Consider the following 14,114-nt stretch of genomic DNA (forward strand, 5'->3'; position numbering starts at 1 on the left):
GGAGTTACACACCGGCTGCACCTAATACTTCCCACTCTTCCAACTCTGCCTTCCCCTCCTGTACATCTCCTTCCCGAGCGTGCCATGCCCCCTGGTGCTGACAGGAAGAACCTCTGCCGTCTTTGGTGGGAAACAGGGCTCAGGTGCCATCCTTCTGCTGGTGTGGGGTTGTGGGGCTCTCTTGAGGAGGATAAGCAGCATGTTTTGGCTCTGTTCTTTTCCAGGAGGTGAGTGTTGTGCCTGCTGAAACCCCTCAGACCCACTAGCCATGACAGGGATTGTCGTGTTCCGCCGCCGCTGGTCTGTAGGCAGCGATGACCTGGTTTTGCCAGCAGTCTTCCTCTTCCTCCTGCACACCACCTGGTAAGTGAGAAGGGCAGAATTCTCCCATCAGTTCTTTTTGTTATTCCAATTCCTTGCAGCTGTAATTCTTCCCGTGCTTGTCCATGTGGCTGGAAGGCTTGTTTGGGGCATTTCGCATAGACACCAACATGTGCCCAGCTTCTATGGGTAAGTTCTAAGCTCTGGTTCCAGTTCCAAAGAGGGAGCCTGACCAACTGTCTGCATCCTCCTATGCTACCCAAGGTTGTCCACTGGAGTCTGGGGCTGTGTTTCTGTCCAGGGGCTTAAGAAAAACAACTGGAGTGGATCCCAATGGGATAATGGGACTTGACACAGGTCATAAAATTGTTCTGACTCCGGTTGGCTTGTGGGGAGGAGATTTCTAGGCCAAATTAAGTAGCCATGGGTGACTGAGGAGCCTCAGGAGCTTGGTGTGGGTTATTACATGCTGCTTTCTTTAGCTTCCTGCTGGTAACAAGCTGGTTTGTGACTGGCAGGTTTGTGATCCTCTCTGTGGTGCTCTTTGGGCTGGTGTACAACCCCAACGAGGCCTGCTCGCTCAACCTGGTGGACCACGGCAGAGGCTACCTGGGCATCCTGCTCAGCTGCATGATCGCAGAGGTGGCAATCATCTGGCTCAGCATGAGAGGCAGCATCCTGTACACAGAGCCCCGGGACTCCATGCAGTATGTGCTCTATGTCAGACTGGGTAAGAGGCAGAGGCCTGAGGCCTCCTAATGACTCAGCCTCCACACTGCCATCTGCTAGCACAGAAGACTTCTCTCCCCACACCCTGACAAACACACAGCTTCTGAAAGACATCCAGATGGCCACTTGTATGTGCTATGCATCTGAATACATCACATAGACAGCACCCTGTCATTGCTGTAAGACTCTCATGCAATGCCCCAAATATCTTTCTAGCAAACCTTTTAACTTGCCATCCTCATTGCAATGCAGGTACATCCTTTCCCTCGAACCAAATGTGGCTCCTCTTCTGGCTCACAACACAGATCTGCCACAGTGAGATGCATCTACACCTCTCCCCCATCTTTTTTCCACATGTTTTCCTAGGATCCAGGCATGTGTCCGTGTAAATCATGGTGGTTCTGACCCTGAGGCATGTGTGTGGCTTTGCCTGTCATATAGACACATCTACACCCACCTACCTTGGGACATACACTGAACCTCTTGACTTACATGTGATGCATCTCCATCCAGAGCCCTGCACTTTGGTACTCCACCTCCAGGCACAGTGAGATAAATAGGTTTACCACCTGCTCGCTGGTTGCATCCTCTCTCAGAGTGCATATTTGTCTTCCTAAAAACGTTTCCTGTCTCTCTCACCCACCAAAAAGCAGATCAGGAAAGTGAGATTGTTCCTTGATCTCTCACTCGAGGCTTCCCTTTTAGCTTGTTTTCCCTCCTCTGTTCTGTTGTCTTCCAGGTACAGAAACTTGAGCAGACTTTTTTCTGTTCTGTGTGAAGATTTTAAGAGGAAAAAAATCCTTTTGGAGCTGCAGAGTCAACCCCATTCCAAACAAAACACCTCATGGTTTTGCATCTCTGTTTTTGCTGGAGTCTTTCCTTGCAGAAGTCACTAAGAGAGGGCTAGTCTTGCTTGAAAGCTCTGTCTGGGAGACATTTCCACCTTTTGAGTGCTAAGTGCAAGTCATTAAAACAAAGAGCAAACAAATCCTTCTCTCCACTTTCCCAGACACACTGCAGTCTCCCTAGGGAAGCACGTGGAGCCTGACACTAAGTTACACTGTGTTAAAACCAGACTAAATGGGGCAAGGGAGGTAGAGAAAGATCCAAAGAGCCATTTTCCTGCCCAAGAAACACCCACTTTTCTTCCTGGTCTGCCTTAAACTATACATGGATCAGTATTTACACTCTGTTTTGGGTCTTGTATGTGGTTGTTTCATGGGGCTTTTTAGTCTTAATGGCTTCATCAGTTCTACTGATAAAAATAAGGAGTGTGACCAGCATGTGGACAAGGTCCATGCGGCTATCCCAGTTGAAGCATGTGCTGTTTAGTACATAGGAGTCTGGGAAGGAGCTCCAGTATGAACCAGGAAAGTCTCATCCATGCTCCTGTCCTACAGCAGGTAGTCTGAGAGGACAGACAAACCCCACGGTAGGCAAAGCCTAGCTAAGATTAAGCACATAGCTTGGGCTGAGCAGGAACCAGGTTCAGCCCTTGTTTCTTGCCCACTCCTGTTAGAAACTCTTTGAGTCTCTTTCAACTGGTTATTCCAGGCTGGTGAGAGCCTGTAGTAAGCCACTTGTGGAAAGGTACCATGCCAACACGTAGATAAGGAGGGTGGCTGGTATGTGGGTTTAGTCCCAGCTCCACCAAAGCCTTGCTAGGCATTACTAAGCAAGCTATTTACTCTCTCCATATCTGATTGCTCCCCTGTACTTTGGGCTTGTAATGTGGAGAGAAAGCATGAGGATGGGCACTTCAAAGCAGTGTTTCCCAACTTTTTTGTTCCAGGGAACCATCCTGAATCCCCAGTTCCTTGTTTGTTCACAGACTGGTTTGGGTTGGAAGGGACCTTAAAGCTTGTCCAGTTCCAACCCCCTGCCATGGGCAGGGACACCTTCCACTAGAGCAGGTTGCTCAGAGGGTAAGATGCAAAACTGAGGAGCTGGTAAATGACTCCTTAAGGATTGTGACCTGGGAACTGTTACTGGAAAGACTGCAAAGGGCAGAGGTGCTGGGAACATTTACTAAGTGTAGTAAGTAGAATTAACCCAGGATACACACTCTTTACTTAATACCTTTGAATGAGGCCAGCTGGCTGAGGTGGTTAAGTCCTAGGTACTGCTACATGGTGATTCTTGTTACTCAGTCCTTGTATCGTTTAGGAGTAAGTTAAGGGCACGTTACACTTTTGGTTCATATCCTTGGAATATCAGCTTCCAAAGCATCAGGGCCCAATCCTGCAGTCACTAATTGTGTGCAACCATCCTGCTAAAGAGCCCCTCTTTGTGTTTCGTTTCCAGAAGATGGGGAGAAGCAGTGGTTAATCCTCAGGGAGATGCTGCTACTCTCCATTGTGTTCCTTTTGTTGCAGCTATCCTGCTGATTGAGTTTGTGTATGCTATCGTGGGCATCGTTTGGCTAACGCAGTACTACACTTCCTGCAATGATATCACAGCAAAGAGTGTCACTTTGGGTATGTATTTGGAATGTGGTTTGGGTGCATCCCTGTGGATGAGCAGACATCTCGCCTCAGAGAGCTAATTCATTCCTGCATGTGGGGATTGACTGTTGGAAGTGGATTGTGGCTGTAAATGTGGTGCTTGTTTTCCTGAGACATTATTGCTCAGAACAGTTGTTCTATTCAGTTGTTTGTGCTGTCTGTGCTGAGGCAAGAATTCATGTTCCCATGGAAGGGTCTGGCTGGGGAGTCTGGAAGACCTGGTTCCCCTTCTTCAGTTCCAAATGACATTGCTGTTTTCCTGGAACTCCTTTACAGTCTCAGCCAGTCCCTTGGCAGGGGCGATGCTAATGTTGCACTCCCTGTGGATACTCAGTGAGTACTTAATGGCCTTTTTATATGGGCAATATCCTAAACCAGCTAGAAACTTAGAAGCTTTTCCAGAGGATTTCTTTTGCTGCAGCTGCCTGCAAGAGTATTTTGGGGTGACACTGGGGTGACTTTCTCTGCTCTGCCCAGTGATGGCTGTGATGTGTGTGATGAAGAGCAGGAAGCGTTGCTGCCATGACTTAGGGGCAGAGCACCTGATTCCTCTTCTTTCCTTGCAGGAATGGTGGTGTGCAACTGGGTTGTCATCCTGAGTGTCTGCATCACTGTCCTGTGCGTCTTCGACCCCACGGGCCGGACCTTTGTCAAACTACGCGCCACGAAGCGGAGACAGCGCAACCTGAGGACATACAACCTGAGGTAAAGCAGCATTCCAGCAAGGATATCCCACTTTTCTCAGTTCCTGATGTCCCTCCTTGCCTCGTTTCAGGGAAGCATCCAGCTTTAGGCATTGCTTCCCTTTGGTGAGGGAAGGATGCAGCTTAGATTGTCAGGTGCTGTGTGTGGGCATCTGCATCCAAAGGAGGCGAAGCGATGCGGTAGCTGCCTGCGTTGTGTGTTAGTCACTGCATCTGCGAAGCCTGACGAGCCTCTTGAGCCAGTGCTGACCACAACAGCTTCTTTTGTCCATCCTGTAGCAGCCTTTGCCTGGTAACAGTGAGGCAGTGCTTAGATACTGCTTAGGTTGAGACAGCATCTTCTTCCAAAGCCCCTTTCTTCCTCTGTGTCTTCAGAGTACAACCTCTTGCCCTGAGGTTTCTTGTATTTGCTCGTGGCCAAGAAGCAATTTCTTTTATGTTGGCAGGCAGATCTTTTAATTAAGAATTGATTACATCTTGGAGCTGCCCAGATGGGGATAGGAAAGCTTTATTTCACCAAGCAAAGCACTTTTCAGAAGGGGGAACAACACAAACAGCCTTTGTTTTCTTATGTACTCTTGACATATGCAACTGTCAGCAAGGAATGTGGCTTTGTGGGACTTGAGGGCACTGGGTTTTGAACACTAAATACTGAGGCTTTGAAAGAATACTCTGCAAATCTTGCATTTCTCATGAGGAATATATATCCATGAGGGCATTTTGAATACATGTTCTTCCACTGGCTTGGAATGGGATCCTTCAAGTTGTCTTTTTGAGGGAGAAAAAGACTTTTCCAAGGACTGTGCAAGCAAGTTTTGTTTGAAGGAGCCTGGATTTCATTGTGGAATGCAAGACGTTCTTCCTGACTTTCCCAATACATGACACTAGCCTTGGTTATTAGGAACTAGTGCCCTGTTAGCCTAATGTGTGTGACTGCTGCACTGTGGTCATGGTATTCCCAGGGGGATTGGGTTAAGAAGCTTTGATGATACTATGGATCTAGTACCCAACACTCCCTCAAAGCTGTGTGGCTCAGGGTGTTACTTCTCCAAAGGGAAACTGAGAGCCATGGATGGCAAAGTTATTTTGCCAGAGAATTTTAAAGTAAGTCAAAGCCCCCCAAATTATCTCCCCTCTGAGGAGTTTTGAGATCTCAGACAGCTCAGAACAGACAAAAGTGTCCAGTTCTGGGCCCTTCAGTGCAAGAGAGACATTGAGGTGCTGGAGCGGGGCCAGAGAAGGGCACCGGAGCTGGAGCAGGGCCTGGAGCACAAGTGTGATGGGGAAGGGCTGAGGGACCTGGGGGTTAAGTGGGGAGAAGAGAAGGCTTAGGGGGGACCTGATCGCTCTCTGCAACTGCCTGACAAGAGGATGGAGCCAGGAGGGGGCTGGGCTCTGCTCCCAAGGAACAAGGACCGGGCTGCCTCAGGGCAGGTTTAGCTGGAGCTGAGGAACAATTCCTTGCCCAGAGGGTGCTCAGGCATTGGAACAGGCTGCCCAGGGCAGGGCTGGAGTCACCGTCCCTGGAGAGGTTCCCAAACCCTATAGATGAGGCCTCAGTGCCAGGGGTTAGTGGTGGCCTTGGCACTGCTGGTGTGAAGTGTGGACTTGGTGAGCTTAAAGGTCTTTTCCAACCTGGTTGATTCTGTGTTCTGTAAGTGAAGGTATTTGTCCCTTGGGCCATGGCCAGGTTTTCCCTCCAGGCCTGTACCAGTTTTGGACAGCTTGTGCCTGCTGTTTGCAGCTTCCCACTCTCCAAAGGGAGTGTGAACAGATGTGAACAAGCAAAACGCTGTGGGCTCTGATGTGGAAGGCAAACAGGAGATGTTACTACGTGTTCACAACTAAAGCAATTGTTTCCAAAGAACACATTGTGAAATTCTCTGCCTGTTTCTGGATCATGATCCAGAAAAGATGCTGAGGGCCAGGAACTGCTACTGCAATCCCTCAGGCTGCAGCAATACATGCCTCCGCTGTACAGCAGGAACTTGACTTTTGTATTATGCTTAACCTGAGCTGTATTTCCTCTGTCTTAACTCATGAATAAGCTTGATTTTTTGCATCAGGGAGATGTATAACTTTGCTTTCCCTTTGGTGGTGCTTTGCTGTAGGTGTTGGACTCTTAAACAGAGGTTTTCCTTCACCAGTGGCATCGTGATGTGTGTGGGCACTTCTGTTCTTGCAGAGCTAAGAAAATAAAGCAACAAAACAAAAGGCTCAGCTGATTGTGCTGAGGCTTTACTTGCTTCAGAGCCCACTAAACATGTGGAAGTTCAGTGTTAGGAAGAAAGAATTTGGGAAAAGTTGGAGTGAAAATAGCTCAGAGCACACTTGGCTTGTTCAGCCCCCGCGGTGAAGTTGTGAAGTTCTTTGCATGGCTGCCCAAGTTCTTTGGCATTTGGTGGAGCAGAGTACTGCCAGCTCTGTCTTGGGATGCTCGTATTCTTCTTCCTCTTCTAGAGTCTTCCTTGGATGTTATGGATAGCTGAAGATGACCAGGGGCTGGAGCAGCTCTGCTCTGGAGCCAGGCTGGATCAGCCTGGAAAAGAGAAGGTTCCTGAAGGGGACACCTTAGAGCAGCTCCAGGGCCTAAAGGGGCTCCAGGAGACCTGGAGAGGGGCTTTGGACAAGGGATGGAGGGACAGGACAAGGGGAATGGCTTGAACCTGCCAGAGGGGAGACTGAGATGGGCTCTGAGGCAGAAGCTCTTCCCTGGGAGGGTGCTGAGGCGCTGGCACAGGGTGCCCAGAGGAGCTGTGGCTGCCCCATCCCTGGCAGTGTTCAAGGGCAGGTTGGACCCAGGGGCTTGGAGCAACCTGCTCTAGTGGAAGGGGTCCTGGCCAGTGGCCGAGGGGTGGGACTGGAGGGGGTTTTAGGTCCCTTCAACACAAACCAGGCTGGGATTCAGTGAGAGATGTTTTCCAATGCTCAGGTTGATGGATTGCCCTGTGGGATCGGCTCCTCCTGTGCAGGCCAATACTCCTTTATCAGCATCTTTTTCTTCCGGGTACCACCCACTTCCTGTGCTTTGGCTTTTTGGATGTGAGAGCCTGCCAGAAAAACAGAAGTGGTCTTTTCTTGATTGCTCTGACCTGTGTTGGCTTAGTCTGTGTCCATCTTAAAGACCCTGCTTCAGGGGAGCTGTGGCCTTTGGTAGCATTGCTCTCTGGCACAGACTGACACAATCACACACTTCAACACCACTAAGCCTGGCTTGAGCTCAGGGCTGTCAGCAGGTGTGCCAGGCAAAAAGAAGGGACTGCCACCCTGCCACATGTAGTAACTGGGACAAGCTGACAACAGTGGAGGCAACTCAGCTCTGGTGCATTGAAACAGAGTTGTCCAATTAGCTCATTTTGAAACTCAAATTGAAATGTCACGGAAAACAAATGCGGGTTGAGCTAAACCTGCTCTATTCAGCCTGGTTTAGACTTGTCTAAATGGAAAGAGCCCCTTCAGCTAACTTTCCTTTTCTTTCTGATGAAAGCTAAGCCCCATACTTGAATAAGGAGTGCAAATTGCTTCAGTTCTGAGCCTCTACTATGTTTAATAAATATATTTTTCCCAAGTAAGCTATTTATTGGGGAAAAAATTTGCCCAGCTTCTCTCATACTAAGTGCTCAGGGTCTTTTCTACCATTCCTACCCCCTTGCCCTGAGGCAGAGTTTTCCTACTGAGTGGTGGGATGTGCTGGCACGTAATACAACTGCCAAGTTGCCAGTGGATTCTCCTTACATCTGGAGGACCGGATGCTCTTTCCATCTTGCTTCCAGCAGATACAACAGGAGTTTCATTATGGCCATCCCGTTCAGGTGGGACACCATGTATATAAATAGAGAGGTCAGTTAGATTTATTGACCTTCCTATCATAGAATCCCAGACTGGTTTGGGTTGGAAGGGACCTTAAATCCCACCCAGCTCCAACCCCTGCCACGGGCAGGGACCACTTCCACTAGCGCAGGTTGCTCCAAGCCCCTGTGTCCAACCTGCCCTTGAACACTTCCAGGGATGGGGCAGCCACAGCTTCTCTGGGCACCCTGTGCCAGCGCCTCAGCACCCTCCCAGGGAACAGCTTCTGCCTTATCTCCAACCTGAACTTCCCCTGTTTCAGTTTGAACCCATCACCCCTTGTCCTGTCACTCCAGTCCCTGATGAAGGTCCCTCCCCAGCATCCTTGTAGCCCCCTTCAGACCCTGGAAGCGCCTCTGAGGTCTTCAGCAGCTTCTCTTCTCCAGGCTGAACAGCCCCAACTTTCTTAACCTATAAAATGAGCTGAGTTGTTAATCTCTGTGTACTCTCCTTACCTCTGCTAGACCAGGATCAATAGAAGAATATATTTAGCACATGTTTTAGCAGTGATAGTGTAGACTGGGTGACTTTGGATCCTATTATGTGTTTGCAGACATGTTCTCCTGCCTGTCCTCATGCTCATACTCTACCCTTCATTCACAGACACCGCCTGGAAGAAGGACAAGCCAGCAGCTGGACACGCAGGCTCAAGGTTTTCCTTTGCTGCACACGGACAAAAGACTCTCAGTCGGTAGGTACCAAGTGTCTCATGTCAGAGCAGGAGACAGCATCCTGCCTGGATCATGTGTCTCTTTACAGCGGGTGTTTGCAGAGATCTGGAGGCACAAGGAGCCTTGTGTACGTGCAGGGACTGGAAACCTCTTCCAAGAAGCATTCCCTTGGAATGACCAGGCTTGGAGCTTTGCTGCATGCAGATCCCTTTTCCTTCTTTACAGCACGGGTAGCCTGAAAGGAGCCCTTGCATTTCTGCAGAAGGGGACCTGGGTATTCCTTGCAGAAGCTGATGTTTCCCTCTAGATGCAGACGTAACATCACTGAGGAGGGCAGTTATCAAAATGACTAGTCTTAGCCCTCTGGGTTTGAGTACTGGAGAACTCTGAAGGTAAACACTGAAAAGCAATGTCAGTACTGCACTCCTCTGAAGTTGTTCTGTACTTTGATGTTGGCAGTGAACTGGGATAATAAGGTGTAAGTGAAGACAGCAGGAGAAGAAATACCTGTTTTCACTATATTTCAGCTCAGCATTGGACTTTGTGACCAGCTTCCATTTCTCAGGCAGTTTCTCCTGTTGTTCGTATCAGTCTCATGTGCTTGAGGAGGAGAGAGACCTCTCTGAAAAGAGGAAAATGTAAACCTGCCAAGCAGCAAAAGACTCCTTCTGGATTCACTAGCAGTCAAAACCTGCTCCTTAATCCCTAGATTCACAGGGAGATAATTGGTTTCAAGTTTTCGTGTGTTACTGTTGGGATTTTCCCTTGTTATCCAGCAGGGAAGGGTAAGGGGCTTGGTGTTGCTTCCCCAAATGTTATCAGTGGGAGCAGGTTTGTGTCTTGGGGTGGTGTTCAACAGGATTCCTGAGGACCTGCTGAAGAGGTGACCAGGAACATGGAAAACTTTGCTGATCAAGACTCCTGATATTTAAATGAGTTAGAATTAGGAGCATTTGAGAACTCCTGAAAGACCAAACAGAACCAGGGTGATGTTACCAAAGACAGTTGTAAAGAAAGACCAAGTGATGAGTGCACATGTGAGGGAACAGTTTAGATTACTTACATACACTGGCTCTGAATTAGTTCCAGCCCCTCAGGAGAACAGCTTGATGTTATCAAGGACACTTTGTCAAAGACATCAGTGCACAGCAGTGGCCAAAAAATCACAAGAACATATAGCATCAGTTAGAAGGGCATAGAAAATGACAGGGAAACCACCACGGGACCGGCCACATCAGTGGTGTCCTCACTAAATATAGCCTGGGGTTGGGTCTTCTCAAAGGTGCAGCAGAGAAAGGAGCATATTGGAGGGGATATGAACTTGGAAGAGAAATGAGATTGGGATTTGAACCTCAAAAAGGAAAAGGTGGAATAAGTGGGGGAGCTGTATAAGAGTGATGGAGTCAGGTGAAGGCTACCCGAACATTTGTTTGTCACAGATGGCAACCAGTATGAATTAGATTAAAAGGGTTTGTTAGGAAGTGCTGTGGAATTATCCCCAGGGTGCATTCCCGAAGTGTGGATGGCTGCAGGAATTGTCATAACCCTCTTGCAGAAGTCCAGCAGTGTGTCCTGGCACATGGATCCTCCCAGCGGCACTGGATGCAATGCCACCATGTTCCCAACCTGCTGTCCCAGCGAGGAGTGAGAGCCCAGGACTGGCAGCTCTCACAGCTCATCTGCTGGAGCTGCTGAGGAAAATCCATCTGGAAAGCTGAGACAAAACAAGCTTTTGTGTCAGGGCAGCTCAAAGAGCAGCATTTCCTTGGGGGTTCTTTGCAGCTCCTCCTGTGCTACCACAGCAGAGGCACCTTCCGTTCCCTCTGGGAGCACAACCAGGTCACCTTACCCAGGTACCCAGAGGTGTCTGTCCTATGGGAGATGCAGCCTGGCTCCAGAGCCCTGGATGTCCTGGTTTCTGAACAACTCTATTTTATTGAGGAATGTGAAATATTTCCCTGCATCAAGCTTTTTTTAAACAAGCTTCTCATTCTGCAGTGACTGTTTCTACTTTATATGTTTTTCTGTAGTTCAGGATAAAAGCAGACACCACAATCTTCAAATTCTTTGTGCTATTGAGTTTCCATTTTACATTCAGCTTGAGCAATTCCCAAGACTCTTTTCTGTGCAGAAACAAGCTCTGACTTTGTGTGTCCTGGCATGACAGCGTGTGGAATGAATGCGTGTGTAATGGATGAGAAATGAATCCATTGCTGTCTCTCCCAGTCTTCATGGAAAAAAATGTTCTAGTAGAGAATCATCATCATCCTCTGGGCTGGAAAATAGTTCTGTGGAGTGGACATAGTGTTTGGGGCAAGAATGTGGGTCTGGAGTGAAGTCTGAAGTCTCCAGCCCTGGAACAGAACACTACAATCCTAACCTGAACTTCCCCTGTTTCAGTGGGAACCCATCACCCCTTGTCCTATCACTCCAGTCCCTGATGAAGGTCCCTCTCCAGCATCCTTGTAGCCCCCTTCAGACCCTGGAAGCTGCTCTGAGGTCTCCAGCAGCTTCTCTTCTCCAGGCTGAACAGTCCCAATGTTCTCAGCCTGTCTCCATACAGGAGCTGCTCCAGCCCCTGAGCATCCTCGTGGTCTCCTCTGGACTTGCTCCAACAGCTCCATGTCCTTCTGATGTTGAGGACACCAGAACTGCACCCGGTGCTGCAGGTGGGGTCTCACAAGAGCAGAGTAGAGGGGGTGTTGCTGCTCTTTTGGATTAATAAGTGTTTTTACTTTGAGGCTGCATTTCATGTGTGCTTATAGGAGCTCTGCTAAGCTTTATGGGGTCAGTACTTGAAGGCTGCTGCAGTTGTAATGTCACAGAGGTTATTGCCAGTCCATTTGCTCTTCAAAAGGCACAGCTGGTGTGGCAGCCTGCACAGCTGGCACCTGGAGCCCTGTTCTTAATGGTTATTTAACTTACTTTTGTAGGCAAGTGAAAAATGAAAGAAAGTAATCTGGCACTCCAGGAGTTTATCAGAGATGAAAGAATGTAGGTCATTCCCTGCAGGACTGCTTGGGAGAGAAGGGATTTACTTTCTTTCCAGTTAAAGAAGAGACACAGAGAGATCCTGGCCTGAAATTCAGCCTTTCTGTCAGTGCACTGCTCAGGTCTTCTACAGACAAGACTGCAATTGCATGGCTTTAGGTGCTGAGTAAAGACCAAAAGGGAAATAACATTTTTTACTCTCAAAACACCTTTGTCACTCTGCTTCAGAGCCTTTGCTTGACCCTCTCAGGTCACTTCCACTTCTGTCCATCCTGTGGTGTCTTCTTCTTTTGGAGTTTGGTCACCTTCTCTTCTGGCAACTCCATGTTTAATGACTTGGATCTTTCTCCAGGTTTTCCCTTTCAGGCCCTTTTACTGGATGCAGTCCAGGATAAACCTGGAAAAGCCTCATAACTTGGTTAGCTCCTTCAGTACCAAAAGCTGCCATCTGTAGTGCTTGTTGCAGTGAACTCTGAAATCCCATAGCAAAGAGCATGATGGTGAGCAGTGAGCAGCTACAGACTGTGGAGTGGCAGGATTCAAAAGCTGACACTGTGGTCTGCTTGGGATGGTGAAGTCTGGGTCAAATATGGACAAAATCAGTGGGGCTTTTATCCTGAGGAGCCTTTGCTCAAATAAAATTGCTTTTGAGGAGCAAGGATGACTCTGAGATGATGCTGGATTGGGATTTGCTTGGTTCTCCTCATACTTCCTCTGGCTTATTTACAGTGTAGAGGTGAGAATGCTTCTCTCCCTTTCTGCCTGCTCTGTTTTGATGGTGAGGTGCTCTGCTTGCCCACACATCAGTACCAAGTGTAGTACAAACTCAGGCTCAGCTGAGGCCTCCCAGTGTGACTATGTAAAAATAAACAGGATCCTCATCTGATCAGACCAGATATGGTGTTCCCTAAAGGAATCTCGTGGATGTTTTGGAGCGCGAGCTATAGAAATGAGGCCATTGCTGCCGCATTAGGTCTCATTCTATGGCCTGTTTTGAAGCTCCCCATACCCAAACTCCTCCTCCCTGCTCCTAAACTCTTCTCTCCTTGGATTTTGCAGGATGCCTACTCAGAAATTGCCTACCTTTTTGCTGAGTTCTTCCGAGACCTTGACATCGTCCCATCTGACATCATTGCAGGCCTGGTTCTGCTGCGCCAACGGCAGCGGGCAAAGCGCAACGCTGTGCTGGATGAGGTGGGTGGAGAGGGCTTCCCTCTTGGCTTCTGACTTACCTGTTGCCCTTGACTGGCTCTGTGTGTCTGCATGATTCTGCCCACCTCATTTCTAGTGTGTGTGATGGCCTATTGCCAGTCACTGAGCTGTAAAATAAAGGTATTAATTGCTTGAACAGCTTTTCCCAAGGCTCCCAAAAGGCCCAGCTGACACTGAGTCAAGCTTGGGAAATCCATCATCTTTTCTAGGCAGGTGATATAGATTTGAGTGTAGAGTATAACCCCAAATGGGCTTGAAGAGGTGGTAGGTACATGAGAAGGAATGGGAAGATTACTTCTCCTGTGTACACAGGGATGTGGAGAAAATTCCAGCATCTGGGTAAAACTGCAGGAGGAACTTTAGGGCAAAATTCCTGAATTCCCGAGCCATTATTGGCATTGAGATTAGTGGATTGTCAGCCCAGTGGAAAATGGGGTTAGTTTTTCACTAAAGGTGGGTTCAGACAGCAGTGATTAGCTCAGGCAGCAATAGGAACAGCACAATTGGAACCAGTTAGAGGAGACTGGTTGGAATACTTGAGAGTATCTTGTCCCAGGTTGCACAGTACGTTCTGTTGCTCAGCTGTAGCTGTGTCTTGGTGTCACAGAGAAGAATCTTTATGTGTGTTTGTGACTTACAGGCAAACAATGACATTTTAGCTTTTCTATCTGGGATGCCAGTGACCAGGAACACAAAGTATTTGGATCTGAAAAACGCGGTAAGTGGCTGCACTGTGAGCTTGCAAACCCACCCTGCTTCCCTGTGTCGCCTGTTTTCTCTTTCTCAGTGGCTTCTTTTACTCCTTTCTGCCTCTGTCTGGAATAATCAAAGAAATGAAAGATTAGTACAACAGAATCAGACTGGTTTGTGTTGGAAGGGACCTTAAAGCTCGTCCAGTTCCAACCCCCTGCAGTGGGCAGGGACACCTCCCACTAAACCAGGTTGCTCCAAGCCACATCCAATGTAATAACAGCACTTGCTCTCTGGAGGCTTTTAAAGCATCGCTTGTAAAGCATTATGTCTGCCCTCTGTGTGGTGGGAAGTGGTAGGATTCCCACTCGGATGGGGAAAGGCAGCGTGAGGTTTCTCCAGCGCCAGAGGCATGAGTTGGGTGCTGCATCCAGGAGCGTCGT

The 14,114-nt window shown here is 48.5% G+C and overlaps 1 protein-coding gene across 1 annotated transcript in view; it reads left to right on the forward strand.

Moving 5' to 3' along the window:
• The first annotated feature begins 268 nt into the window (after window positions 1-268).
• Window positions 269-14,114, forward strand: part of DAGLA (diacylglycerol lipase, alpha) — a 34,392-nt gene continuing 20,546 nt past the window's right edge. The window contains exons 1-7 of the mRNA XM_010011196.1: window positions 269-363; window positions 840-1,051; window positions 3,426-3,527; window positions 4,121-4,259; window positions 8,711-8,798; window positions 12,829-12,963; window positions 13,622-13,699. Coding sequence (XP_010009498.1) covers window positions 269-363; window positions 840-1,051; window positions 3,426-3,527; window positions 4,121-4,259; window positions 8,711-8,798; window positions 12,829-12,963; window positions 13,622-13,699 — 849 coding nt within the window. The remainder of the gene's footprint in view (window positions 364-839; window positions 1,052-3,425; window positions 3,528-4,120; window positions 4,260-8,710; window positions 8,799-12,828; window positions 12,964-13,621; window positions 13,700-14,114) is intronic.

This window comes from Nestor notabilis, unplaced genomic scaffold (assembly GCF_000696875.1).
Source record: "Nestor notabilis isolate BGI_N333 unplaced genomic scaffold, ASM69687v1 scaffold2963, whole genome shotgun sequence".
Classification (NCBI taxonomy): Eukaryota; Metazoa; Chordata; class Aves; order Psittaciformes; family Psittacidae; genus Nestor; species Nestor notabilis.